Genomic DNA, 25,647 nt, shown 5'->3' on the forward strand with positions numbered 1-25,647 from the left:
GGCCTATCTCAGTCCTCAGATTACTTGGTGTCTTGGAGACTTGGACCATGACAAAGGCCCAAAAAACTGTAAGGCCCATATGAGAAAAGTCGTTAAGCCTAACACTGTTCCGGGAATCCGTCGTCCATTCTCTCTTTCGTTCCATTTTCAATCGCTTGGTTCCTCGCTAAACTGTTGAATGTTAATTCTTCTGTAACAGATCTCTCTTATTCTCTCGTTCCAATCAGTCCACCTTAATTATCTCTTCGTGATCATGTCTACTGCTACCGACGAACCTGAATTGCAAAACGGTGTCAAACCTGAACCGGCATCAGATCCCGACCCTAAACCTGAATCGCAATTGGAACCGGAACCGGGACCACTGCCAGAAGCAGAGGCGGCCCCAGAATCAACTCCAGAACCAGAGGCGGCACCAGAATCAGCTCCAGAATCAGAGACGTTGGCAGAAGCAGAACAGGAGCAAGCTGTGCTAGTTGCAGATGCGAAGGTGGAGGAGCCACATACCTCGATCCGGTCCAATGAGGCCGAGCAAACTGCAGGTCCCGAGCTAATGAAGGACGAAGGGAACCGGACGTTCACGATGGGGGAATTGTTGAGCGAGTTGAAAAGCGAGGAAGGGGAAGATCATGACGCCAGCACTCCTTACAGGTTGGCCTTCTATTTCTTCTGATAACGCAACATTTTCATTTCGATTGTTTGATGCCTCACTTTGATGATCTGTGTTCATATGGTCCAAATAGAGGTTGATGTCTCGTAGAGTACACTGGATCTTGGAGAATCTGTGAAGTTGAGATAATGAATATTAGTAATCTATAATGTGAAATGATGGCATGAATGTTCATGAACGTATGGATTCGTAACTGCTGATATGTGGACTGATCACGCTTTATTGTTGCTGTTCAATTTGAAATACAGTTTTACTGGCCATTCTACTCGTAATTGTTTTATAATTCTCTCTCACGCTGGGGTTAAGCTCCTTTACTTCCCTGCTTGGATTGAAAAAGAAGAAGAAGATTGTTTGTGGTGAACCCTTTGTCAGAGTGGGAATGACTAGTGGATTTATTTTATTGTTGTTAATATTAGTGTAATTACCTCGGTTTTCTTTTTGGGGATAAGTAATTAACAAGTTGCATGCAACTAACTATATAATCTCATGCATTTTTTGTTGTTCCAGTCAAGAAGAAACTCCTCATCAACAGACAGAGCAGAACAATGCTACAATGGAACTGATAAATAGCGTTACTGCTGTTGATGAGGAAAGTAGGAATCGCCAAAGGATTCTCACATTTGCTGCTAAGAGGTACTGCTGATAATCTGTATCAAGAGCTTAAAAGCTTCCTCTTTTTTTCTTTTTTTTTCCCGTTTAGTGTTTATCTAAGCTATTACCATTATTTTGGGGAACACCATTTAAATTTTACGTTGTCTGTTTGCTTATATTTTCCCAATAATTAATTGCTTGCGAAATTTCAAGGTATGCTAGTACAATAGAGAGAAATCCAGAAGACTATGATGCGCTATACAATTGGGCATTGGTTCTTCAGGTATAATTTTCTCTCATAGGTTCTTTTAGCCCATAACCCTCTCTCTCTCTCTCTCTCTCTCTCTCTCTCTCTATATATATATATATATATAACTCAAATAGCTTTTATGTTTTCCTATTGTGCTGATTATCTGCAATTTATGCTTATGATTGGTGGTGTAATCTGTACGAGTGTTGGAATTGTTCCTCATCTCATACATAAGTATATCCTATTCAACGCGTAGAGCAGTAGACCATGTCTGTGTTTTACTCTGTTACAATTTTTTTTGGCTCCCTTTTCCTTTTGTTTTTTGGATGACAAATTGGCTGGTAATGTGGCACCATGCAGCCAATGTTATAATAGATTAATAACGATAGTTTGGAATGGCTTAAAATATCTTTTACATGATGCACACAGACTACTAAAGAGGGAAGATCATTTCTTCAATGTTTTATTTCTTTCTCTACTGGGCAGGAAATAGAAATTGACAACATCGTCATTTTGTTCATATTGCAATTTATCTGATGAATATCTAAGTCAATATATTCTGCCTGCATGATCCGCATTTGGCTTGCAGGAAAGTGCCGATAATGTCAGTCCAGATTCTACTGCACCTTCAAAAGATGCTTTGCTTGAGGAGGCTTGTAAGAAATATGATGAGGCTACCCGTCTTTTCCCTTCGCTACATGATGTACGTCCTCATAACCGTACTTTAGATAGTCTTGCTTGATAATGACTAGATGCAGCTTTATTCTCCAAGTTTTTTGTGATTTGCTCAATCAATAAATATACATTTTTTAGTGGAAGTACACCATTCCATAATATCTTTTCAATAGTCATAAGACATATATTATATGTATATATATGTTACTTCAGTTATCTTGCCAGAAGAGAAAATATGAACTGTTACTTCATGGAAACTTTTATATGGATGGATATTCTTTCAAGTTATTGTAAAGTAGGAGAACAGATTTTTTTGATTCCATTTCTTGCTCTAATAAATCCTGTAAGGATCAACAAGTGAAGGCAGTGAAGTCTCTTTCAGTATACTTGCAGTGGTTTTAATTAGTACATTCAACATATTTATGTAATGAGTGTAACTTTAGGTGATTATTGTACCTTCTCAATGCAGTGTTTTTTAATCACATTATAGGCTTTCTACAATTGGGCGATAGCAATATCTGATCGGGCAAAAATGCGTGGTCGTACAAAGGAGGCTGAAGAGCTTTGGAAGCAGGTTGGACTTTATGAAAAACCAGAACCCTGTATTGTTCAACTGCTGTCTTGTCAGACATGTGATTGCTGGATAGAATTATAATGTGATATAGATTGACATATATAGTCTGGACTGATTAGCTACATTGTAATGTTCTGTCCTTAAACTCGCAACATTCTTAGACCTTTTTAGCCATTGACCTATGTGAAACTGAAAGGATGCAATGACACTTGACCCCCCCCCCCCCCCCCCCACCCATCCTATCATGCATGGCTTGTTCCCATTTGGCCTTCCTTATAAGGTCATTGTATTATTTCGTTGAAGAAGACCTGGCAAACAATGAAAAACTGAATTGTTTATGGTTACTCTTGTTTGCAGGCCACCAAAAACTATGAAAAAGCTGTCCACCTTAACTGGAACAGCCCTCAGGTACATGCAGAAAGGCAGTAACACATTCACATGATTTTGCCTGAAGTCTGAATAACCAATTTTCTTTTCAATATGGTGCTCTATGCTTTGTTTTTTGTGATATTCGTTTTGATATGTGAAACTTATTTCAGGCTCTTAACAACTGGGGACTAGCTCTGCAGGTATTTAAGTTATATATACACATTTCTCAAATCCCATTTCACAAATCATTGTCTACTGTTTGTTCTTTTTCTTCTTCCCCCTTGTATCCTAAGTTTATTTGTTTTCTCAATATTCGACATCAATGCTTTTAGGAACTCAGTGCAATTGTTCCTGCTAGAGAAAAGCAAACAATTGTGAGGACTGCAATTAGTAAGGTACAAAAGTAATTTGGAGACACCAAAATGGTTGGATGTATGTATAGGAACAATTAGAAAAGTAACTTATTCTTGTTTGTATCACAATTCTGACAAACTACTTCAGCTCATATCTTTTAGTTTGTGATACCTTTCACTTGTCGTCTGATGCAGTTTCGTGCAGCAATACAGTTGCAATTTGATTTCCATCGAGCAATTTACAACCTTGGAACTGTATTGGTTAGTTGCTTAACCCTTTCCCTTTATTATTGAATATCATGAACTGACCTTTGTGTATTTTAGGTCCTTTTTATTTTTCACAGTAAAATTACAGCCACATTATCACTTCACTTACCTTGCACTTGGTACATGTAAACTTTTAGTACAAATGGTAATATACTTGTTTGCAGTATGGATTGGCTGAGGACACGTTAAGAACAGGGGGATCTGGCAGCGCGAAAGATGTTTCCCCTAATGAGTTGTATAGTCAATCTGCCATTTACATAGCAGCTGCTCATGCGTTGAAACCAAATTACTCGGTAAGTGATATATGTATTTTTTGTTCAACGAATTTCTTGTAATACTTTAGTTGATCAGATGAAATTATTGGTATAATTTGGGGTATGGCTAGTCCAAAATTTAATATCTTTTGCACCGCTGTCATAATTTGCTAAGTGAATAAGTTATATGTGTTGATGTTTTCCCCATTTGCAGGTTTACAGTAGTGCTTTGCGGCTTGTGCGTTCCATGGTCAGTACTTATTTCAATAGTTTCTTTGCAGTTATTTCATCCTAAAGTTCCCTATTTATTTAGAAGTTTGTTACTCGGTTGTTGTATAAAGAAATTTGGACCATTTAGCATCTCTAATTTAGTTCTAAGGTCTTATTCACAGTGTCACACATGCCAAGGGAAGCTCTATAAACGCCACCTCTCCAAATAAATTTATCTAAGTAATGCTTTAGGGCTTTATACATTTTGCCCTTCCTCAGCCACACTTCCACAGCAGGAGCCTTTTGTGAAGGAGTTTAACTTTTCGATGCTTAAGGGCCCTTCTTTACTGATCTTTTAACTATTAGTTGGGTTATAATTACATCTATCACGCCTTAGTAACCTCAACTTAAGTAGCAGAATGTTAACTTTTGACAGCAACTTCCTCGTTAAGAGCTAAACATCATTCCAAACCTTGTCACTGTTCCCAATTGTTCTGGTTGGTCTATTTGATGTTTTCCTCACTCATGGGCATCACCTGCTTCATCTATTTCCTCATTGTACGCCATTCTGTAATTAGTATTGACCAATTTTCTCCTTGATTCTTTTGTCATCCTTGAATTGTCATCTGTGAATCCAGCCCTCGATGTGGATAGGTCTGAATCATCCAGTGCTAAGGAAACTGTTTATGTCATCTTTATCTATAGAATTTGTTGATATTTCTGGAGAATTAATTCTCAAGTAACATATTTGAGAGAACTTTGTTCTTGGCAGTTACCATTACCATATCTAAAAGTTGGATATCTGACTGCACCTCCAGTGGGGAGTTTAATAGCACCTCATAGTGATTGGAAGAGATCTCAATTTGTTTTGAATCATGAAGGACTTAAACAGGTCAAGGCTAAGTTTCTGTTATACTTTTTTTTTTGTCATGCATCCTAAAATTGAATGTTGAGAGAAATGGTTCCTGCTCTGACAAGCCATTTCTTAGGCAGATTAACAAAGGTGAGCAACATCAAGTACCGCAAAACCTCTCTCGCAGACCTGGAGATGTGACAAGTATGGATAAAAAAATAATTAGAGTTGATATCCCAGACATTGTTTCTGTCTCGGCATGTGCTGATCTGACTTTACCACCTGGAGCTGGCCTTTGCATTGATACAATTCATGGACCAGTTTTCTTGGTAGGCATCTGGCTTTCTATTTTTATATATTTTTTTTAATTTATAAAATCTATTGCTCAATAATTTTCTTTATATTCTGTTACATTCCGCCTCAATCTGATGTGTTCTATTTTTGTAATCAAAGAACTTTTTTCCAGCTGAAAAAAAAGTGGATTGCAGTGCTAATTAAGAATCTGTACCCAATGCCTCTTTCTTTGATAATACAGGTTGCTGATTCATGGGAATCACTTGATGGATGGCTCGACGCAATCCGTCTTGTCTACACGATCTATGCACGAGGAAAGAGTGAGGTCTTAGCAGGAATTGTAACAGGCTAGTCATTTTGACTCACTAAAATGCATATCTATAGCAAAGTCAGTGTGTTGATTTGTGATTTACTGTTGAAATAATATTTTCATTGTACAATATTTGGGATGGTGTGATGTCTAGTCCAATTTTTGTTGCATTGTTCAAATCTCAAAATGAATGTTTGTGTTCTGAGGAAGTGCACTTGGTAACAGCCTGACCTCTTTACCTAATCGACTCATATCCGTCTTTAACTTGAATTGGAAGCAATGCCTATTGTCATAGCATTCTATCTTGCAATCAAGGTACTTGTATCTTCCTGGTTAGAAGATTTTGGTGAAACATATCTTTGAAAGATATGATGATTCTAAGAGTGTGTTGGATTGATGGATTTGGGAGGAATTGGATGGAAATTAACTTTCTCTTCTCTTTCCTTTTCCAAATCCATCAATCTAGACACATTCTAAAGCGTTAGCAAAACCCGTAGTCCCAAATCCATCAATCCAGACACATTCTAAAGCGTTAGCAAAACCCGTAGTCCCAAATCCATCAATCCAGACACATTCTAAAGCGTTAGCAAAACCCCCAGTCCTGGGACTCAATACATTGACAGCCCAAATTGCTTGGACTGGCCTATGGTGCGCACTTGGCCCATTAACCATTGACAATAAATATAAAGCTAACTTATCAAGCCCAACAAATATCAGTTTAGCATTATAGAAAGTAGTCTGCTGTAAACAAGCAAAAGACTCCAAGAGATATTCGGACTCCATGAGAATCGAAACCAAGTACCTTGAGGACGGCCACCACTGGACTATCCCCTAGGCCCTGACTCCCTTGCAAGACATTCCCTTGTCAGCAGTTATAAAATCCGGCTTTAGTTTACAAAAAATTTTAAATAGTCCCAAGTATAAAGTAAATTGAAGAGAAAATTGTACTGAATTTTCAATTTAGACTCCTTATTGTAAAAAAAAAAATGTTAAAAGAAAAATACATGTGACAATCATTACTTATCCTATATAATTTATTTATTTTTTATTCCGCTTAACTTTGTCCACTCTGACATAAAATTTTTGTATCCACCTCTAGAATTGACGAACCCCCTCATATTACGTCTTGGCCTTGGCTTCACCCATGCATATAGGGATAACCGATTTTGCTGAGGATGAAATCTTCTCGTTGAGGACTCAAGTCTAACTATCAATATTAACACCTTTCAACTTATAAGTCACTTGAAAAGAGAGTTGGAGATCCAATTATTTGATCCATGATTCCTTGTTTTAAAAAATATTGCATATTAATGGAGAGAAATGAAAAAAGAAAGGGGGAGAGAATGAAATAATTTAGACATCAAATCAAGGATTGGGGGTAGGATAAGTGCACTTTAGCACTGGTCCCACAACTAATGCACCCAAAAAAACTTTAAAAACATGTCATTTTATTCTAAATACTACGCAAATTATTTTATTTATTTGTCAATACATTTTTTATTTATACAAAAGATTATATTAAAAATTTTCATAATTTTTTAAATTTTTTTTTGGTACGCCAAAATCCTCCCCGGATTCTCAAACACTGTCCAATCGATTTCATCACGTCTTCTTGTCTCATATCGTGGCGTCATGCGTTTTAACTTTTACTCTTACAAACAGTATTAACCATGTTGCGAATTGACAATGTTATCCCCCACTTTATGTCAAATTTACAGCGTAATGCCCTGCCCTCTTTAAAATTTTGAATTTTTTCTTTTGCTTTCAAAAGGTAGATTATGATATTGATATGTGGTGGAGGGACCCAACTTCACCTACATATGGACCAAACTACCCTTCTTCTTTTTTTAACAAAACCTTTTTCTTTTTGGGTCTAGTTCATTCTAGCTTTAAAGATGACTTTTTTAGTTTTTAGAAATTTATATCAAAAGTAATCCCAACAAATTAGGGAATTATATTAAATGTCTTTTCTTAAGTAGGGAACTTTTTTCAAATTAGTATTTTCACTCTTGATGCTTGCTTTTTTGTAAAAGAAGATCCTATGAGAATTTACAAATACTTGAATCACTTTCTTTTGTATATATGCAAAATCCATGTCTCTCTTGCTTTTCTCACTAATTATATTTAGACAATAGAGATTACCAACACATAAAACTCCGAATGCACTCCTCCACCAAACATTCACATTTATGTTACGTACATTTTCTAGATATGTTGTCACGTAATATCCCAACATTCGAAATCATATATCATCGCGAGTCGTGTAACTGACCTAAAAAGATTTTCTTTTGATCTTAAATGAGAATCTTTTGGTCGCATAAAACTCCGAATGCACTCCTCCACTTCATCCACTAGTTTTTAATCTTATTATCTATATTTTCACTAATGTCTAAATCATCTTAGAAAATTGAGTCAAAATATTTGAAAACATTACTTTTTGTTATTTATCTCACACCTCATTCAATCGTGTGTTCGTTTTTTTGTTTGTTCTTACTAAACTTATATTTCATATATTGTGTTCTAGTACAACTTAATTTAAATCATATACACTCCAAAGTTTGCTCCCACATCTCGATTTTTGAATTAACTCTCAATATTGTCTCATTAACTATAACCATATCATATGTAAACAAAATGCACCAAGGTACCTCACTTTAGATATGTCGTGCGAGTTCAACAATCACTATAACAAATACGAATGTGTTTAGTGTCGATCTCTTGCGCATATCTATTGTGATGAGAAACTCCCCTATAACTCTTCCGTTAATCCTAACACTAGCTACGAACGAGCCTACAACTACTAACACATAATAATTAATGTACAAAAACAACCATCTTAAACGACATGGCACCTTTATTAATTTTCTAGTTTAATAATTTTTCTAGTATTATATTTTTAAAAAATATATATATAAGACTTGCTTAGACCCTACTTATCTTGAAGAGGTTTGATTAAGGACTAAGAAAAAAGTAATGTCGTGATAGAAAATTAAATTAATAGAAAATAAAAAATAAAAAAAAGTGGACGCACAAAGAAGGTAGGGGCATTATGGATAAACAGAGAGTTGTTGCGGCTTTTGTTTTGTCATTCGCCGTACTTTAATAGTATTTCTCGTGACGAGAAAAATGTAGATTGGAAATTTGGAATGTTATTTGCGGTTTTCCCAATGTTCGAGTGATTTTTTGATTTGGAAGAGAAAGCAAAGCACAAGCAGAAACCAAATCCTCTCCCATAATTTCCATTTTTAGCTGAGATAGAGTGATTTTCTTCTTCCGAGCTTGCATTTTTGTTGTTTAATCTGTTCCAGGGAAGATGGGTTTACTTGTATTGTATTTGTAACGCTCAAAAAGCTATTAAAGGTGGGAGCTTTCTTAAAGCATAAGCGTACATGCGTGTGTTACTGAGATGGGTATGAGTAGACCTCAGAAGCTCAGCAATGGAGTCTCGACCAGATGGGTTTCTCTCTTCTGCATTGCCAGCTTCTTCTTGGGTGTTCTTGTTGTCGACAGGTTATCTCTTATGTATTCTCTTTCTTTTGAGTAAAGTTGTGCCGAGATCTTTGCTTTGAAGTGATCGGGCTTAAGATTCCTTCTGCTGTTTTAGCTTAAAAATATTAACTGTTTTGCAATTAAAACCCTTTATTGCTCTGCTGTTCATTTTATCTTTCTTTTGTATCATGGGGGATCTGAGATCTTCGGGTACGGAAAAGTTTGCAGAATGCTATTCCCTTGTTAAAATTTGGCTGTTCTTGAATGAAAGGTTTCCGTATTGAAACTCATCTTCAAAATTTCTCTAATTTGGCCAATGATACGGATGCGTGTAGTGGCAAATGCAAACAATAGCTGCACTGAGAACTAAGGTCACTAGATTTGGGTGGTTTATGGATTCAAGTCGCTATTGTGGAACCTACATTCAAAGTTGCAACTTCTGTATTGCCTTTTGGTCATTGGTGGGGTGATGTGGGCTATATTTTCGAGGTTTGAAAGCAACTGTGGTTGAAGTAGTTTAGGCAAGAAACAGCTGGAGTCAGAAACTTCTGTTTTTAAATTTTGGTGTGGTTGAGAGTGATTTGGTAGCGTGGTACTTTATGGTGTGGAAGTGAGTAGATTTTTAATGCTTTGATGCGGTAACTTATGACTTTATTCTCAGTTGGAGTGTGAGTGAACTTGTGAGTTATGCTTCAATAGCTTGAAGGCTTGGATTTAAAAATTGTACAAAGTTTTGGAGGTTGCTGAATACTTGGGAGCACGAGAAAAATACTAATCAGGTTCTTTGATATGGAATCCTTGAGGAATGATAAGAGAGTTGTTTACTCGTGGGAAAATTTCGGTTCACTTAGATGACCCTCCAAATTCAGTCATGACACAAAGTCACATCTACGATTTTATCATTATTTTGCTGTTTTTCTTCAAGTCAGTTTGAGTTCAAAAAGCATCCTGTTCAGAAATTTGATTTTCGAGACTGAGCAACATATTCTTTGAATATTTTTGGAGCATTTATAATATTGACTGAATTATGACATCCTCTTAAGACGCACATGGTTATTTATAATATAGTAACTGTATATCAAGATTATTAGATCTCTACAATCCTTCCTTCCCCAGACACAATCTTCAATATTGGATGAAAGCTACAAGCTTTTAAGCATGAAGAGTGAATTCAAACTACTTAGTTAGTGAAGCAGAAGTCTTCATGAGTGAAGTTGGCGTATTAACTACTGAAAGAGTGAAGTAGAAGAATATGTGCTTTTGCTTTCATTATTCCTATTGGCACATGCTGATCTAAATCATTTTCCTTTCTTTCTCTTTTCTGTAAGCCCATTAGAGCTTTGACTTCAATTAGTGTTAGTACGCAATGAACTCATTGTTACCTTTGTAGCATTTGCATAAAATATATGAATTTTCCTTCATTTGCAGTTTAATCAACATCGCCATTGTAAATGATTATTAAAAAAAAGTAAACAACACTCGTGCACTAGGTTCCCGGGTGGGATCAGGGACATGCAAGATGTGCACTGACCTTACTCTCGTATAATATGTGGAGAGGCTGTTTCCCAGGAATTGAACTTGTGACCTCTAGGTTGCACCCTTGCAACTCTACTACTTGGCCACATGTTCGTCCATTGCTTTATTATAATTACGTTCAGCTTGTGATTGAGCATTCTTGAGGTCGTGATTTATGTCCATTTCTAGGTTATGGGGTATTCCTGATCCAGCTGATGTGGATGAAGAGGCTTTTTCTGCAGTTAAACATAAAACAGATGCTTCTCATCCCATATTAAATTGTGAGAAGAAGGCAAGTTGTAAGAAGTATATTTTCAAAGCTTTATCGCTCAGTGATACATTTGATAATTTTGTTTGTATTAATGCAGGAGGTTCCTGTCCGTGCTGAGGACATCCTTTCTCAAGTTTCACGAACTCATGATGTAATTATGTAGGTATCTAGACCCTGCATATAACTTTCTTCTTTTACTTCGAACAGAATTCTCCAAATAAGATTGGCAACTTTCAGAATTTGTGGTGGTTTGGCAATAAATATATTGGCAATTATTCAGGACATTAGACAAAACAATCTCGTCACTGGAAATGCAGCTAGCTGCGGCCAGGGCTGTCAAAGATGATAGTGAAGAGGGATCTCCTGTGGTTAGGAAATTAGGAACCGAGGACAAGAAAGAGCGCCAGAAGGTGTTCTTTGTTATGGGAATCATTACTGCCTTCAGCAGTAGAAAGCGTAGGGACTCAATCCGTCAAACTTGGATGCCAAAAGGTCTAAAATAAAAAGAATTGTTCTCATTTGGTCATAACCCTTTTTTGTCATCAAAAGTGGCATGTTTCAGTATTTCTAATCCTTGTAATTTACTTTCCTTGTCAGGGGAGGAGTTGGGGAAGTTAGAGAAAGAGAAGGGAATTATAATTCGGTTTGTTATAGGACACAGGTACGTATTAAATTCGTAGTCTTTAGCACACTGTTAACTTTTGGCAAAATGGCAGTTCAAGTGACTCGTCATGAATCAAATTTTCTGGTTCAGTGCTAGTCCTGGTGGTGTTCTGGATCGTGCCATTGATGCAGAAAATGAGCAACATAAGGATTTTTTGCGATTGGTATGTTTAATGTTGTTCTCTAATGTGCCTTCAACTATATAGGCCTATAAGGGAGCAAACTTGATTTCAGAAGTTTATTCTCGAACATACTTCTGTTACTTGTATAATAAGCTGATAACTGAAGTGAACATAGATATGATTGGCAATCTTTTAGTAATGACTTCATCTTGGTGTATCTTCCCAAAATTGTTTCTTTTTGGTTGCAGAATCACGTAGAAGGATATCATGAACTGTCAACAAAAACCCAAGTATATTTTTCTACGGCTGTTGCTAAGTGGGATGCCGACTTTTATATCAAAGTTGATGATGATGTGCATGTAAATCTTGGTTAGTGCATCTCCACCTCAGCAAGTCAGTGAATATAATTGATTTCAAGAACTGGGTTAATTTGAATTTTTAACAGGTATGGTTGGTTCTATTTTGGCTGGCCATAGATCGAAATCTCGTGTTTATATTGGTTGTATGAAGTCCGGACCTGTCCTCTCACAGAAGTAAGTCATTTTTATTGATGTTTAATTGTGCATGATATTGGACGCAGAGAATAACTTCTGGCTATTTTATGCTCAGAGGGGTCAAATACCATGAGCCAGAATATTGGAAATTTGGCGAGGACGGAAACAAGTATTTCAGGCACGCAACAGGACAAATTTATGCAATCTCCAAGGATTTAGCCACCTATATTTCAGTAAATAAGTAAAGCCGTTGTTTTCCTGTATGAATCTTGTTGTAGATTATACGTTTGAACTGCTAATTATTGGTATCTTTCACCACAGGCACATACTACATAGATATGCAAATGAAGATGTCTCGCTGGGTTCTTGGTTCATTGGACTCGATGTTGAGCATATTGACGATCGAAGTCTCTGCTGTGGGACTGACCCAGGTAAGATACTCAGATGTTTGTCGATATCTATTAGGTTTGTTGCAGTTGACGGGTTCAGTTTTTCAGTTTTTCGTTCATTAGAACAGAATATCACCTTTTCCGCGTACCACTTCAAGTTTTTCCAGATTTTCACTGGCATCTGTTACGGTCAAAGTAATACCATGATTTACATGAACTGAACTGTACATTGAGAGAATCTTTCACTAACCAAGAATTCAGAATTTATTTTAACCGGTCTCTCAGCGTCCGTGGAAGTTATTTTTAACTAACGATAACGACGATGAAATTTATGTTAACAGATTGTGAATGGAAGGTTCAAGCCGGGAATCCCTGCGCTGCATCATTTGATTGGAGCTGCAGTGGCATTTGCAAGTCAGTTGAGCGGATGGAGGAAGTACATGAACGCTGTGGTGAGGGTGATGGTGCTATCTGGCACACCAGTTTTTAGAAGTCTTACCATTTCTTCTTGTAATATATATTTATGTCAGAATGCAGAAAACCTTATTGGGAGAGGTCCCCGCCTTTGGCGTCGAACCGTATCTCGGAGGATTAGTCCTGGGTTTGCCTAGGGATATCATGGGAAACAAAAAAAAAAAAAAAATTGTGGTGGATTAGGCAATGGACACTTCCATCTGCCCGATTTTTGCTTATTCGTGCATCGGACAGTTGGTTCATTATTGGATTAATTTATGCACATAAGAATTTTCCAAGTCCTAGTAAAATGGCGGATTATGTTTCATCTTGAACCATAATTAGGGGTGGATGAATGATTTTATCTCGGGGGCAAAACCATGCAAAGGTTGAGGGTGGTGCTCGTGGAAAATATTTTTTGGGTCATTTATTAATTGTACTTTTAAAAATATGAAAAATAACATTAAAAATTAAAAGTTTATAAAATAAAAACAAATAATAATTGAAAGTTGATTTACAAATGTTATCCATGATTTTTTATATTTTGAAATTATTTCATGATAACTTCATTTGGAGGTTGGTGTAGTATCAAAAATATATTTATCAATATACACATTAAACTATCATTTATCCATTGGTCGTTCAATTTCGATTTTTGATAATCCTAGTGACAGAAAATGTTCTCTCCACACTGTATCAATTCCGATTTTTGACAATCCTAGTAACAGAGAATGTTCTCTCTACTATAGAGGCAATCGCCATTGGTAGAATTAATCAATGTGAAACTCAGAAGTCTATAAATCTCGTTGGCGGCTTTATTATAATTGATGCAAAGCGAGTCACATGTGAAATGCCCTTCACCAATCAAAGTCAAATCTTCCACTATTTCAAAAAGTGTGTTTTAAGTGACATATATAGTTTTAGTGCATTTTTTGTGTTCATTCATTCATTCATCAAGTACTGGACCATGTCAATTCCACCGCCAAATTAGGCATCACACCTAATGTATTGTTATTATTGATTCAAACTTGAAAAAGAAAAAAAAAAAAAAAAACAGGTGAAGAATGTGTTCATAACAATCTTACTCGGTTAAACTCACGTTCAATTCCTAGAAATTGCCTCAACGTATATTATTTGCGAGTAAAGTCTGCATACATCATGCATGTCTCGGATCCCACCGATTGTGAGAATCTCTGCGCCTACTTCCTATTTTCTTCTTTTTTTTGTTTTTTTTTCTTTCTAATGTGTGAAGTGTGAAAATGTGCATGTGTTTTGTTTAGGTTATTAAGGTATAACCAAAATTATGCGTGTGTGATGCTTTTGGAGTAAGTCCATATCAACTTAGAGATCTAAGATTCAATTTCTTAAGAACATGCTCTACACATATTATGTTTGAATAAAATCTGCGTATATCATGTGCGTCCCCGATCCCGCTCACCATCGTGCATATGTTTTGGTTAGGTTGTTGAGGTATGACCAGAATTATACGCGTGTGATGCTTTTGGAGTAAGTCCATATCAAATTTAGTCAAAGATGTAGTGGTTGCCCCAAATAGGGAGTGGAGCACTTGAAACACAATCTACACGACCAAATCATGTTTATATAGTCTATGAATTGTATGTGATTCAATACTCAATAGTGGTCGGTTCAGTCTGTAATTCTTCGGATTTTGTTAGTAGCAATTTAGAATTGAATTCTTTTACTTTTTAAGCTCTATACATATTATAATATCATTACTATCTCTATATTGTACATGCGTTAATTATTCTACTCAAATTTATTCGTATTTTTTTCTTCAATTAGCGTCAATGTTACCCTAAATTGAACAAAATCACATTTCTTATTCTATCTTTTATTTATTTGTCGCGTACTCAACGGCAACATTCTTATTATTCATGCTCCATACATTATACTCATTCTTTTAAGTAGGATGTCTCATATTATCCTCCAAACATTGTCCTATAAAATTTTACTTTTAACTTTAGGGAATTCTTTGATTCACAATTAAGGCCAATTCGGCTTGTGGGGAAATATTTCATAGGGTGACGTGGTGGTCAAAACACACCACCCAAGAATAAATAAAACCTATAATTAGTTTCTAATTAAGAGTTAGTGGAGAGATTAATTCACAACCCACTACCCTCATTAACATAATAATAATATATTAGTTAAGAGTGTCTTTGGATTGAGCGATTTGTGAGAGAGAAGAGAAGGAAAATGAGGTTTCCTTCCAACTATCTTATTTGGATAGTTTTAAACATAAGAGATAATGGGGAGGTTACTTCACCACCAAAACCCGCTACCTTCGTTCACATAGTAGCTACTAAAGAGGTAAGTGGGAGGCTACCACCTAATACCCTCACTTATTGAGAGGCAATTACAAGTTATAAGAGGCAGTGGGAAGGTTAGGCCACCACCCAAACCCGCTTCCCTTGTTAACATAGTAGCTACTAAAGAGATAAGTAGGAGGACTATCATCATTCGAGAAGAGGTGGTTATACCATTGAATTTGGGAGTTCTGTAATTCCCTAGAGTATAATTTACATATAATGACAGAGAAAAAATCAGATAAATTTTAAAATTGAAAAACAAAAGTGTGGTGTGATGCGACACATCTCCTAAATCATTGGATTAAAATTATAGACTCTTATTAGAAACCAATTGTAGAGTCCTGAGATCCCACACCACTACCCATTACCATTAATGAAAAATGGTCACTCCACCACCCATTATCTCTAGTTGCCAAAATAGAAAGCGGAGAGTTCTTATGGTTGTTTACATCAATGTTATGAAAATCATGGTAGACATTGACCCGTGACCAGTCAATCGAACCACAAATTTAATTAAAAAATAAAATATATATGTTAATATTAAAAATAATGCTAAAAATACATAACATAATAGTATCATATGATTATCCATAAAAGAATTTCTAAGAACTTAGAAAATAAAGTTCACATAGCATATTTAAGAGAGAATAATACAATCAACATATATAGAAATCAAGTATCAATTCCTAAATTAATAATATATAATAAATAATTTCAAATTTAAAAAATATTTTGAAAAACTGTGCAATTTTATCGATACGGTTCTCCAATTTTTTATGAAAATATCTGGTTTGACCGGTTTTTTCGAGTCACTTTCATAATTGATATTTTGACGGAATCGTGTCAGATTATTGATTGATTCATCAATTTTACAATCCAACCGATCAACGCGGTCCCATTTTAATAACACTGGTTTACGCCAGTCCCTGGTTTGGAACTTTGAAGCAGCATTCAAAGTTTCAAACACTGAAAAAAAGGACAATGTAATTTAATGGCAGTTTTAGCCTCGTCAATCTCTTTGCCCATCCTTGGTCTCATCTGGATGTCTCAGTCAATCTAACTGGGCTTTCTCTAACGTGTTAAAGGTCAATTCAACAGTGTTGTTCTAAATAAAGCTGATACACGTTTCAGTTGTTGGTAAAATTTTCCATTCTCTCTTCTTTTTATATCAAGGAAACCTCGTAAGCTGTAGTCCTCCTTCACCATGCACACAAAACATATTTATATGTAAGAATTTTATAACCACTTGAGTGGTAGTTTGTTGGTGAATCTCTTGGACCAAATCGTATGGATTTAAGAACTTGAGAGTTGGATTCAAACTAGGAAAAATACCATTGACGCCACTCATGTTGGGTTTTGACTAAACTTACTCTGTCGTCATCTATTGTATCATATCTGATGTTCAAATAACGAGTTTGTGCTGTTGATTATGTTAAGAAAATGTCAACAAAGACAAAGGTAAGAATATTAGCAGCTGATCTAGTCATAAATTAGTAGTAATATTAATACTCAAAGGAAAAGAGTAGAAAGGATCAATGTCAGCGAACGTGAAAAACGAGAACGCGGCGACTCTCTCACCCAGCCCAGACCTGCCGACCATTCGCGTCTCCATATAAGGCGGGTATTGATGACCCAATTAGCGCTTCAGTCTGCAAGAGAGAAAACAAACATACATTCTGACATTGCCAATTAATTATGCCAAAAATTGAAATTTGAAAGTCTTTAGCCATTTGAGTTCAATTCTCTCCCTACACTTTGCTGCTTGGACTGGCGATTGCGGGAGGCTTTAGTTTCCCTTCTCTCCTCCTCTTATCTCGAAATCCTTATCCATAGCTACTCATCGTTGTTTGTCTCCTTAATCGCTTCCATCATTCACTCTCTCTTGCCCTCTTAATTTGATTTTTGTATCGGTGGGTTTGGTAGTTGGGATTTATTGAGTTTCCTCCTCCGTTGAAACCCTAGAGTGATCGCTGCGTGTAATTCACACTCTTTCGATTGATTCGAGGGTTTTTCTTTATTGGGTTTTAGTTTTTGCGGGTTTAATTTATCTGGGTTTGGTTAGTATAGATTATCCTTTCGTACAAATTTGTTTTTGGTAAAAGAATGGCTCCGGGTTCTGTTCTTCTGGAGATTTTGCAGAGACCTACAATTGGGGATGTTTTGAGTGATCTAATGATATTTATGGCTCCTTTATGGATTGCGGTTATTGTTGGTGTTCTTGTTGGGTGGACGTGGAAGCCGACATGGGCCAATTTAGGTCGGGAAATGTTGAATTCTTTCATCTCGAATGCGTCTAGAGGGACTGCGTCGTCTTCTTCGGGAAGTCCAATGGGCTTTGGCTGCTTTTCGATGTTCAAATCATTGAAGTTTCAGTTACCAGGTTACATTCCCTGGACGTCAGCTGACGAGGTTCCGAAGGAGGATTTCTCTGTGCCACCTACCGACCTATCCGAATGCAGGTTTGTTGGGTTTGTTCACTTCAAACAATTTAATTATTGGGTTTGCTTATTTTATATTGTTGAAGCTTATCTGATTAAGAAACTTCAATATCAAGCTTTAGGCTATTGTCCTTAGTTTTGGCTGTAGTCATAGTTGTATAGATGATGTATATTTGTTTAGCTAATCTGGTTAGGTAACTTTAGCCTGACGTTTCAAGATAGTAGGAATATGGTAACTTTAGCTAATCTGGTTACAAGCGTCTGCAATTCAGTATTAGGAGTAATGATCTCGATGGGAATTTTTTTCGATACTATTTGCTCAACTATTTTGTAATTTGATTGGATTCCATGCCCTTGGTGCTCCTTTATGATATGCTGTATGCATCTAAAAGCAAAAGCAATTCAGTATTAGCCAGATGGAACTTCTACATGTTTACTAACTTCTTTGTTTACTTCACCAGTGAGAGTTCATCCGACCTCAAAAAGGAAAAACCAGGACTTGTGAATGGAGATGATTTAGAGCATTTATGTAAGCTTGTAGAAGTTAAAGATGGAGGTCCTGCTTGGATTCGTATGATGGATAGTTCTACCCCGACCATGACCTATCAAGCCTGGCGGAGAGATCCTGAGGTAGTTTTGCATCTCGTTATGCAGAGCGTTTTAATGTTCACTGCTATTAAACATTTCAATGTGAATTTGAAACTTTTTTCTTTCAAGTATCTTATTCTGGTGAAAATTTTCGTTTGGTTATACATTATGTATTTGTCAATGAACCTAATTGGCTTATCGAAATGAAATAACGTGTTTCTGTCTTTGCTAGACTGGTCCTCCACAATATCGTAGTAGTACTATCTTTGAGAATGCTACCCCAGAGATGGTGAGGGATTTCTTTTGGGATGACGAGTTTAGATTGAAATGGGATGACATGATTGTCTCTGCTGAAACTTTGGAGGAGTGCCCCAGTACAGGAAACATGGTGGTCCAGTGGGTTCGCAAGGTAGGAATGCAGTTATTATTCATTTATTACATCAATGAATAAACTTTGTTGCATTGCTCATGTTCTCCTTGCTTTTTGGTGGCACAGTTTCCCTTCTTTTGTAGCGACAGAGAATACATTATCGGGCGCAGAATTTGGGAATCAGGACACTTGTACTATTGTGTCACCAAGGTATGAGAAAGAAGAGCTATTGATTCTACACCATAATAATCAATTTCTTTTGTTGTTTACCATCTTTGATATCATGTGGAAGTGGGGTTAGGAAGTTGTAAAGGAATCATTTCATGTTAGTTTCCCTTGTTTAGGAGTGCAACCTTTTTCCCCTCTAATTAGGCTCTTATAGGCGAAACCTGTTCCAAAAGACTTCAGAGATATATGTTGCAAATCTCTATTAGATTTAACATAATAATTAGAGTTGAACAACTACTTCAGCTCCGTAATTGACTATATTTAACTACAGAGATGATTTCCATATCAAACAGTTTCATGCGGTAGCATATTTAGCCTTTCATACTTGTGTCAAGTCACTTGTCATAGACAGCATAATCTCTTCTGCTTCATTATTTATACAGTAATAAACAGCATTCTATTGGGAATATAGACACCCTTGTTTTTCAATTGTCTATTGAGGCCTGAGGGCATGCATAATTTGGATGTAATTGCAGCTTTTGCTTATCACTGGTTCATTTTCAGTTAAGATAGGTTTTTTATTAGTATTTCATGAGACTGGCCCTTTTTGTTTCAGAATAGATCTATTCCAGAAATAATTTATTCCCATTGTTCTGTTATTCTGTATATTTCAGGGAGTACCCTCCTCCACTGTGCCTAGACGCGACAAACCAAGACGTGTTGATTTGTATTATTCAAGTTGGTGTGTCCGTGCAGGTAATCAATTTTTTAATTACCTCGTCTTTTCTTTTACCCCTCAAGTCTCCCATCTTGTCATATTAATAACTAATATCGCGCTCTGTCTGTCATGCAATGAAGCTTGTGAGAGAGTTTTTGTTTGGGAATGTAGCAGAGTGCATTTGCATTTCACTTGTATGTGCAAACATCCATTGATCTCGAAGACAATCAATGACTAATATTTTTTTTTTATCTTATAAAACCAGTTGAATCAAAAAGGGGGAATGGCCAGCTTACTGCCTGTGAGGTGTTACTGTTCCATCATGAAGACATGGGTATACCTTGGGAAATTGCTAAAATCGGAGTGCGGCACGGTATGTGGGGAGCTGTGAAAAAGATTGACCGTGGCTTTCGTGCATATCAGAAGGAGAGAGCATCAGGTGCCCCACCCTCGCACTGTGCTTTCATGGCTCAAATCAACACTAAAGTGAGTGCAGACAACTTGAGATCCTTGGAGAGTGATTCAAGTGGTTCATCAGATGATGTAGTGAAGGATTTGTCTGAGAAACCATCGGGACAGAACATACCTAAGCTGTTAGTTGTGGGTGGTGCACTGGTCCTTGCTTGTAGTCTCGACCGGGGGCTCTTGAGCAAAGCAGTTATATTCGGAGTAGCCCGAAGATTTGCAAATATTGGAAAGAGATTGTAATTCAGGTAAATGTTTCGATTCATAGCGAAGATGAAGTAGAACTATATAGCATGAAACACAGAATCACAGAGAAGGAATCATGCATAGAAAGTGTGTTATATATATGACTATCGAAGAAGCAAAAGAAAAGGTGAAATCTCTATTTGGCTTGCTATACATTCAGACCAAAGAAGAACTAATTTCTATGAAGAACCAACGTTTCAAAGCAGTGCAATCCATCGAAGAAGGGTGCAATCTCTACCACTTGATGCTTCATCTTCTTCTTAGCATTAGTTACCATTGATGGGTTGTTGCCTTTGCTTGTGTCCTCTTTCATTCCTGAGCTCTCAGAATTGCTACTCACCGTCTTCAGCAAAGGAGGCAGAGCAAAACCAAGCTCATAGCCAAAGTAGTCAGCGCAGATGGCTTGGCGCAATGAACCAAAGGCGGACATTGTAACAAATTGCAGTTCCAAAAAGGTTCAGGACTTGAAGAAGGAAAAACTGAAGATTAAAGATAATTGAAAGGTGACTTGCTTAAAAAGCCCCTGATGTGTATGCATGGATATATATATATATATATATATATATATGTTGTTTTCCATTAAACATAAAGAGTAGTTTACTTGCGCATGAATTCATTGTTTTCCTTATCCCTTCAGGGAAATAGACTCCGCTAAAAGGATTCCTAACTCAATATGGAAGACAACTAAAGACAATAGCTTATGTATTTTTTTTTAAACGAGGGTGGGGAATTCGAACCATAGTCATTAGTTTACACATCATTTTTAGCATTCCAATTAATAGTTCGGGTGCCGAAGTTTCTGTACTTACCGGCATGGTAGTGCCATATTTATACTCGTACAAATCAAAATTCAAATATAAGGGTAGTGGATAAAAATGGTGTAAGCGCAAGCCCAATTAAGCAAGTATGACCGAGCCCAATCAATAACTTTGACTAACGGGCCTATAGCCATAAATTATACAAATGTATATGGCCCGTCACAGGTATAACAGTTAAGACTTCTACTTTTACTGTTTGCATTACGTTCATGCCAGGAAACCATGTCCAAACCGCCAAATTCATACTACTTGCCACCCCACTTACTCAACTCACTTCGCCTTCATCATTCATTTCAGCCTCAATTCTGGTATCGACTCATGGATTGATCACTCACAACTCACCCTTCAGTTGCAAGGTTGCTAGGTTACCTACCCTAAGCAACCTCAAGACTTGCACCCTTCCTATCTCAGAGGACGAGTAGCAATAAATGACTTATTCCTCTATTCATCAATATAAAATCCCAACCTCTTTTTTTCACACTCGCTATTCACAGACAATTTCTTTATAGATCATCCTTGAGATCTATCACCACATGACGCGACGTCATCTACATTCACTTCACATAAATTATAAATACTCTCCTTTCTTCATGAAGATATGAAGAAAGGAGAACTCTTTGAACACACACAGTCTCTTCTCTGAGAATAATCCCCATTGCAGCTACTTCTCGTACATTCATATTCCTTGATCCTTAAAACACTCTTTCCGTTGCGCCTCCCTCTATGGTCAACATTGCCATCTCTCTTACTGACAAAAGAAAAGAAGAAGTATGTATTAGGTGTGAAATATTTTTCGGCCAGAAGACTGATCACACCCTCAGTTCCTACAAAAAGTATTGAGAATTTTCTTAGGCAAACTCATTGAGAACAACACATTTAGAAAAGCCCACCCATTTCGTTGGTGGACATGCATGTGAAGCCTGTCCGAACAACCCAAAGGGTCCCACTGGACAAAAATCATCCCAATTCCAAACCAAAGTATCATGATTCAACCCAATACAAGTGTAGGAAAACAAATATTTATATATACACATTTTGAGAAGAGAGCAACTTATGTAAACAGGGATATTATGGTATGATGTCAATATTTCATTTGCCTATGAATTAGTGTTATAATTAAGTGTGACCAAAGGTTGACATTTTTTACACTTACTATAGGGCAAAAATGATAAGATCTCAGTGTTTTTTGTCCGAGGCTCCCAGCTATCCCAAATGCTGAGATTAACTCGCATGATCCATATGAAATTGTGTGCATCGACTATAACATTTGAGATAGCTGAAACAAAAAAATACTACTATATCCGTAAGATGTTGAAAGGTTTAGTCATGAGATCTTTAAACAACAAACTTCTTTTTCAAGCTCATGACAAACCACCACACAAGCACCACAAACTTCTTTTTTAAGCTCATGACAAACGACCACACAAGCACCCAACAAAAAATATCAGACTAGAAAATGATAGAAAACAGAATACATTATGGTAGCAAATGGCATAGCTAGAGTTCACAAATTCTACTCTCACACCCACTAAGTGCTCTCTTAGTGATATATTTTCACAATACTATCACGAAAACGGTGGATAAGCCCAATCAAACCCGCTATTAAAGTGAATTGGTGACCCGAGATTTAGATCTATTTTAACTATCACAAAGTGACATGTTAAGTTGGGATTCCTTGGATATTTAAAAAAAAAAAGGAATATAGAGACAAAACTTCAACGACAACAATCACCACACCCACGTTGACTATCGTGCGCTCGAGTGCACAGTATACTCTCCTTCCACAGTCAAAGCAGCCGCTCCATCCCAGCTCTACTCCTCCTTCTGTACTCCACTCCTGCATTTGCTTTCGCAGTTTGTTATCTCTGTGAGTATCAATTGACTGCGAGTGTGCGCGAGCTCGTCACTCTAGACTTCATTGTAGTCGGTATAGAGTCTCGGCACATAAAGACCATTCATTTTTACAGATCAATGGAGATCAATAGATTCTTCTACTGTTCTTCAATGGCGGTTCTGTTAATCTCAGGTACACTCACAAACAGGATTAGTCGAGGTTTCCAGTTGTAATTGTTCATGGGTTTACTTAAATTTCTGATTTTTTTGGTGTAGGATTCATGTTTCCGGTGATGGTTGGTTCGCTTGGTATCAACTATGGACAAGTTGGGAACAATCTGCCGACGCCGGAGACTGTTGTGCCTCTGGTGAAAGCAATCGGAGCGACGAAGGTCAAGCTCTACGACACGAATCCACGAATACTGAAAGCTTTTGCGAATACTGGAGTGGAGTTCATCGTAATGCTTCCGAATGAGTGCTTGTCCGCCATGAGAGATCCTAAGGAAGCTCAGGATTGGGTGAAGCAGAATGTTCAGGCGTACCTTCCGGCCACTAAAATCACCTGCATTTCCGCCGGAAACGAGATTCTCACCTACAATGACACCTCTCTCTCCAATCACCTCCTCCCGGCGATGCAGAGCATGCAGTCGGCGCTCGTGACTCTCGGACTGGACAAGCAGGTCACAATCACCACGACGCACTCATTGGCCATCCTGGAGACCTCGTATCCACCGTCTGCCGGCGCAGTCCGGCGAGATCTGGTCGGTCCCGTTACTAAAATCTTGGACTTCCATCTCAAAACAGGGTCTCCGTTTTTAATCAATGCGTATCCTTACTTCGCCTACAAGAACAATCCGAAGCAAGTCTCGCTCGATTTCGTCCTCTTTCAGCCAAATCAGGGAGTTCTCGATCCGACCTCGAATCTTCACTACGACAACATGCTGTTTGCCCAAATCGACGCCGTTTACTCTGCACTCGCTTCTTTAGGATACAAGAATCTCACCGTTGACATCTCTGAGACAGGATGGCCATCGAAAGGAGACGAGGACGAAGCCGGAGCGACACCAGAGTATGCGAAGAAGTACAATGGGAATCTACTCAAAGTCATCTCTCAAAAGAAGGGGACTCCGATGAAGCCCGACTGCGATTTGAACATCTATGTCTTTGCTCTGTTTAACGAGAACATGAAACCCGGTCCGACGTCGGAGAGGAATTATGGTTTGTTTAAGCCGGACGGAACTCCGGTTTATAACCTCGGAATCAGCACGGCCAGCGTTGTTAGTAGTAACACCAGTACCGGTGGTAGCAGTGGTGGCAATGGTGGTGGTGGTGGTGGTGGTGTCAATGTCAATTCCGGCACACCACAGCCGCCGAACGGTTATTTGTCCATTACTTCCGACTCTGTGAGTTATTCCTTCCCACTCTTTTTGGGTTCCCCATCACCGTTCATTATCTTGATGTTTTCCTTGAGTAGATAGATAATTCTAAGCCGTTGGATCTGCTGACTTTATTCTTGAATGAAATACAGGAAAAATGTGGACCAGTGGCATCTTTGTTGTTCTTGATAAGCTGCTGGACCTTGTGCCTTGTTTGTTTGCCCTTTTGGGGGGTTTTGTCTATTTGAGAATCCTCATGATCTTAGAGATCTACTATTAGAATCCAGCCGTTAAAAGCAATGGAGAAGAGATATCTAGAGAGAATAAAGGTCAATTTTTTACAACCTCTTTTTTTTAATAAGAATTTTTTACAAACTCTTTTTTTTAATAAGAATTTTTTATTGGTTTGTGGACTATTTTCTATCCCACGGAAGGTACTATGCGCTAAGTCCTAACCGGAAAACATTATTTCATGATAATATCCCACCTCCCCACTTGAACTCATAGTGAATACCTAGCTACTTATCCAACCTCCCCACTCGAATCTATCACCAACAAGTTATGGGTTCGAGTGGTGAGGTGGGATATTATCCTGAAATAAATACTATGGTCGACGGGAAAAGTCTTAGCGCACACAATGCCTTTAAGTGTGACAGAAAATAGTCCCCACCCACAACTGCTTACTTTAGTTGCACGCAGGCATGATATTCTTCTTCACCTTCAGAAAGATAGATTCTTCTTCCTCCTTCAGAAAGAATCATTTTAGTTACTTGAAAAGGAGAAATCCTAACAAGCAGCACAGTAAAGTGACCAAAAGCTTTGTGTCACAACTCCTCACAAGGTTCTTTTTGGTTGGCAGGTTCTTTTTGCGGAGGGGCGATTGTTTTGGTATGTTGATCTGTAAGATGTTTAATAATGTTAAAGAGTCTGTTAGATCAGAGACATTGTAGTGCATTTCCATGGTAGATTGATTATTGAATTTCTGTTGTTTGTATCTCCTCCCCCATTGTGGTTAGCGGTGAAGATTGCTAGTGTACAATGAGATTAATTCTTCTGTCAACATTTCCTGCTTCTTTTAAAGAACCTCCCTCATCTTCAATGTGGTATTCATTGAGCATTATAATCATGTGTAACTTTGTATACTCCTAATTTAGATTGTTAAGTGTATTATGGAGAGGAACCAGGTGATAACTTAGTTGGTCATCTCTGCGGATTTAGGGCGAGATGTTTCCTT

At 37.4% G+C, this 25,647-nt stretch overlaps 4 protein-coding genes across 4 annotated transcripts; all 4 read left to right on the top strand.

The window, feature by feature from the left end:
• Nucleotides 1-93: 93 nt before the first annotated feature.
• Nucleotides 94-5,910, top strand: LOC119987553 (protein HLB1-like). Its single transcript, XM_038832490.1, has 14 exons — nucleotides 94-648; nucleotides 1,175-1,300; nucleotides 1,472-1,541; nucleotides 2,098-2,211; nucleotides 2,674-2,757; nucleotides 3,115-3,165; nucleotides 3,297-3,326; nucleotides 3,459-3,521; nucleotides 3,675-3,740; nucleotides 3,911-4,039; nucleotides 4,215-4,250; nucleotides 4,983-5,102; nucleotides 5,204-5,392; nucleotides 5,599-5,910. The coding sequence occupies exons 1-14, from the start codon at nucleotides 254-256 to the stop codon at nucleotides 5,707-5,709; spliced, it is 1,584 nt and encodes a 527-aa protein (XP_038688418.1). The 5' UTR covers nucleotides 94-253; the 3' UTR covers nucleotides 5,710-5,910.
• Nucleotides 5,911-8,758: 2,848 nt separating this feature from the next.
• LOC119986530 (beta-1,6-galactosyltransferase GALT31A) lies at nucleotides 8,759-13,362 on the top strand. Its single transcript, XM_038831117.1, has 11 exons — nucleotides 8,759-9,177; nucleotides 10,861-10,963; nucleotides 11,040-11,101; nucleotides 11,223-11,434; nucleotides 11,540-11,603; nucleotides 11,697-11,769; nucleotides 11,976-12,096; nucleotides 12,173-12,260; nucleotides 12,337-12,462; nucleotides 12,543-12,652; nucleotides 12,952-13,362. The coding sequence occupies exons 1-11, from the start codon at nucleotides 9,074-9,076 to the stop codon at nucleotides 13,098-13,100; spliced, it is 1,212 nt and encodes a 403-aa protein (XP_038687045.1). The 5' UTR covers nucleotides 8,759-9,073; the 3' UTR covers nucleotides 13,101-13,362.
• A 3,656-nt stretch (nucleotides 13,363-17,018) lies between these two features.
• LOC119987277 lies at nucleotides 17,019-21,127 on the top strand. Its single transcript, XM_038832148.1, has 6 exons — nucleotides 17,019-17,852; nucleotides 18,293-18,461; nucleotides 18,652-18,828; nucleotides 18,916-18,999; nucleotides 19,632-19,713; nucleotides 19,941-21,127. The coding sequence occupies exons 1-6, from the start codon at nucleotides 17,497-17,499 to the stop codon at nucleotides 20,381-20,383; spliced, it is 1,311 nt and encodes a 436-aa protein (XP_038688076.1). The 5' UTR covers nucleotides 17,019-17,496; the 3' UTR covers nucleotides 20,384-21,127.
• Nucleotides 21,128-22,938: 1,811 nt separating this feature from the next.
• Nucleotides 22,939-25,519, top strand: LOC119987561 (glucan endo-1,3-beta-glucosidase 11-like). The gene is made up of 4 exons (XM_038832496.1): nucleotides 22,939-23,230; nucleotides 23,314-24,440; nucleotides 24,566-24,742; nucleotides 25,273-25,519. Exons 1-3 carry the CDS (start codon nucleotides 23,176-23,178, stop codon nucleotides 24,659-24,661), a joined length of 1,278 nt encoding a protein of 425 aa, XP_038688424.1. The 5' UTR covers nucleotides 22,939-23,175; the 3' UTR covers nucleotides 24,662-24,742; nucleotides 25,273-25,519.
• The last annotated feature ends 128 nt before the right edge of the window (nucleotides 25,520-25,647 follow it).

Source organism: Tripterygium wilfordii, chromosome 20 (genome assembly GCF_013401445.1).
Source record: "Tripterygium wilfordii isolate XIE 37 chromosome 20, ASM1340144v1, whole genome shotgun sequence".
Lineage (NCBI taxonomy): Eukaryota > Viridiplantae > Streptophyta > Magnoliopsida > Celastrales > Celastraceae > Tripterygium > Tripterygium wilfordii.

Coding starts and splice junctions, on each gene's coding strand:
- LOC119987277 (XM_038832148.1), top strand. CDS start 17,497: ATGGCTCCGGGTTCTGTTCTTCTGGAGATTTTGCAGAGACCTACAATT. Junction 17,853..18,292: donor ACCGACCTATCCGAATGCAG/GTTTGTTGGGTT, acceptor TTACTTCACCAG/TGAGAGTTCATCCGACCTCA. Junction 18,829..18,915: donor TGGTCCAGTGGGTTCGCAAG/GTAGGAATGCAG, acceptor TTGGTGGCACAG/TTTCCCTTCTTTTGTAGCGA.
- LOC119987561 (XM_038832496.1), top strand. CDS start 23,176: ATGGAGATCAATAGATTCTTCTACTGTTCTTCAATGGCGGTTCTGTTA. Junction 23,231..23,313: donor GGCGGTTCTGTTAATCTCAG/GTACACTCACAA, acceptor TTTTTGGTGTAG/GATTCATGTTTCCGGTGATG. Junction 24,441..24,565: donor TGTCCATTACTTCCGACTCT/GTGAGTTATTCC, acceptor AATGAAATACAG/GAAAAATGTGGACCAGTGGC.
- LOC119987553 (XM_038832490.1), top strand. CDS start 254: ATGTCTACTGCTACCGACGAACCTGAATTGCAAAACGGTGTCAAACCT. Junction 2,212..2,673: donor TTTTCCCTTCGCTACATGAT/GTACGTCCTCAT, acceptor ATCACATTATAG/GCTTTCTACAATTGGGCGAT. Junction 4,251..4,982: donor TGCGGCTTGTGCGTTCCATG/GTCAGTACTTAT, acceptor TGTTCTTGGCAG/TTACCATTACCATATCTAAA.
- LOC119986530 (XM_038831117.1), top strand. CDS start 9,074: ATGGGTATGAGTAGACCTCAGAAGCTCAGCAATGGAGTCTCGACCAGA. Junction 11,435..11,539: donor TCAAACTTGGATGCCAAAAG/GTCTAAAATAAA, acceptor TTTCCTTGTCAG/GGGAGGAGTTGGGGAAGTTA. Junction 11,604..11,696: donor CGGTTTGTTATAGGACACAG/GTACGTATTAAA, acceptor TTTCTGGTTCAG/TGCTAGTCCTGGTGGTGTTC.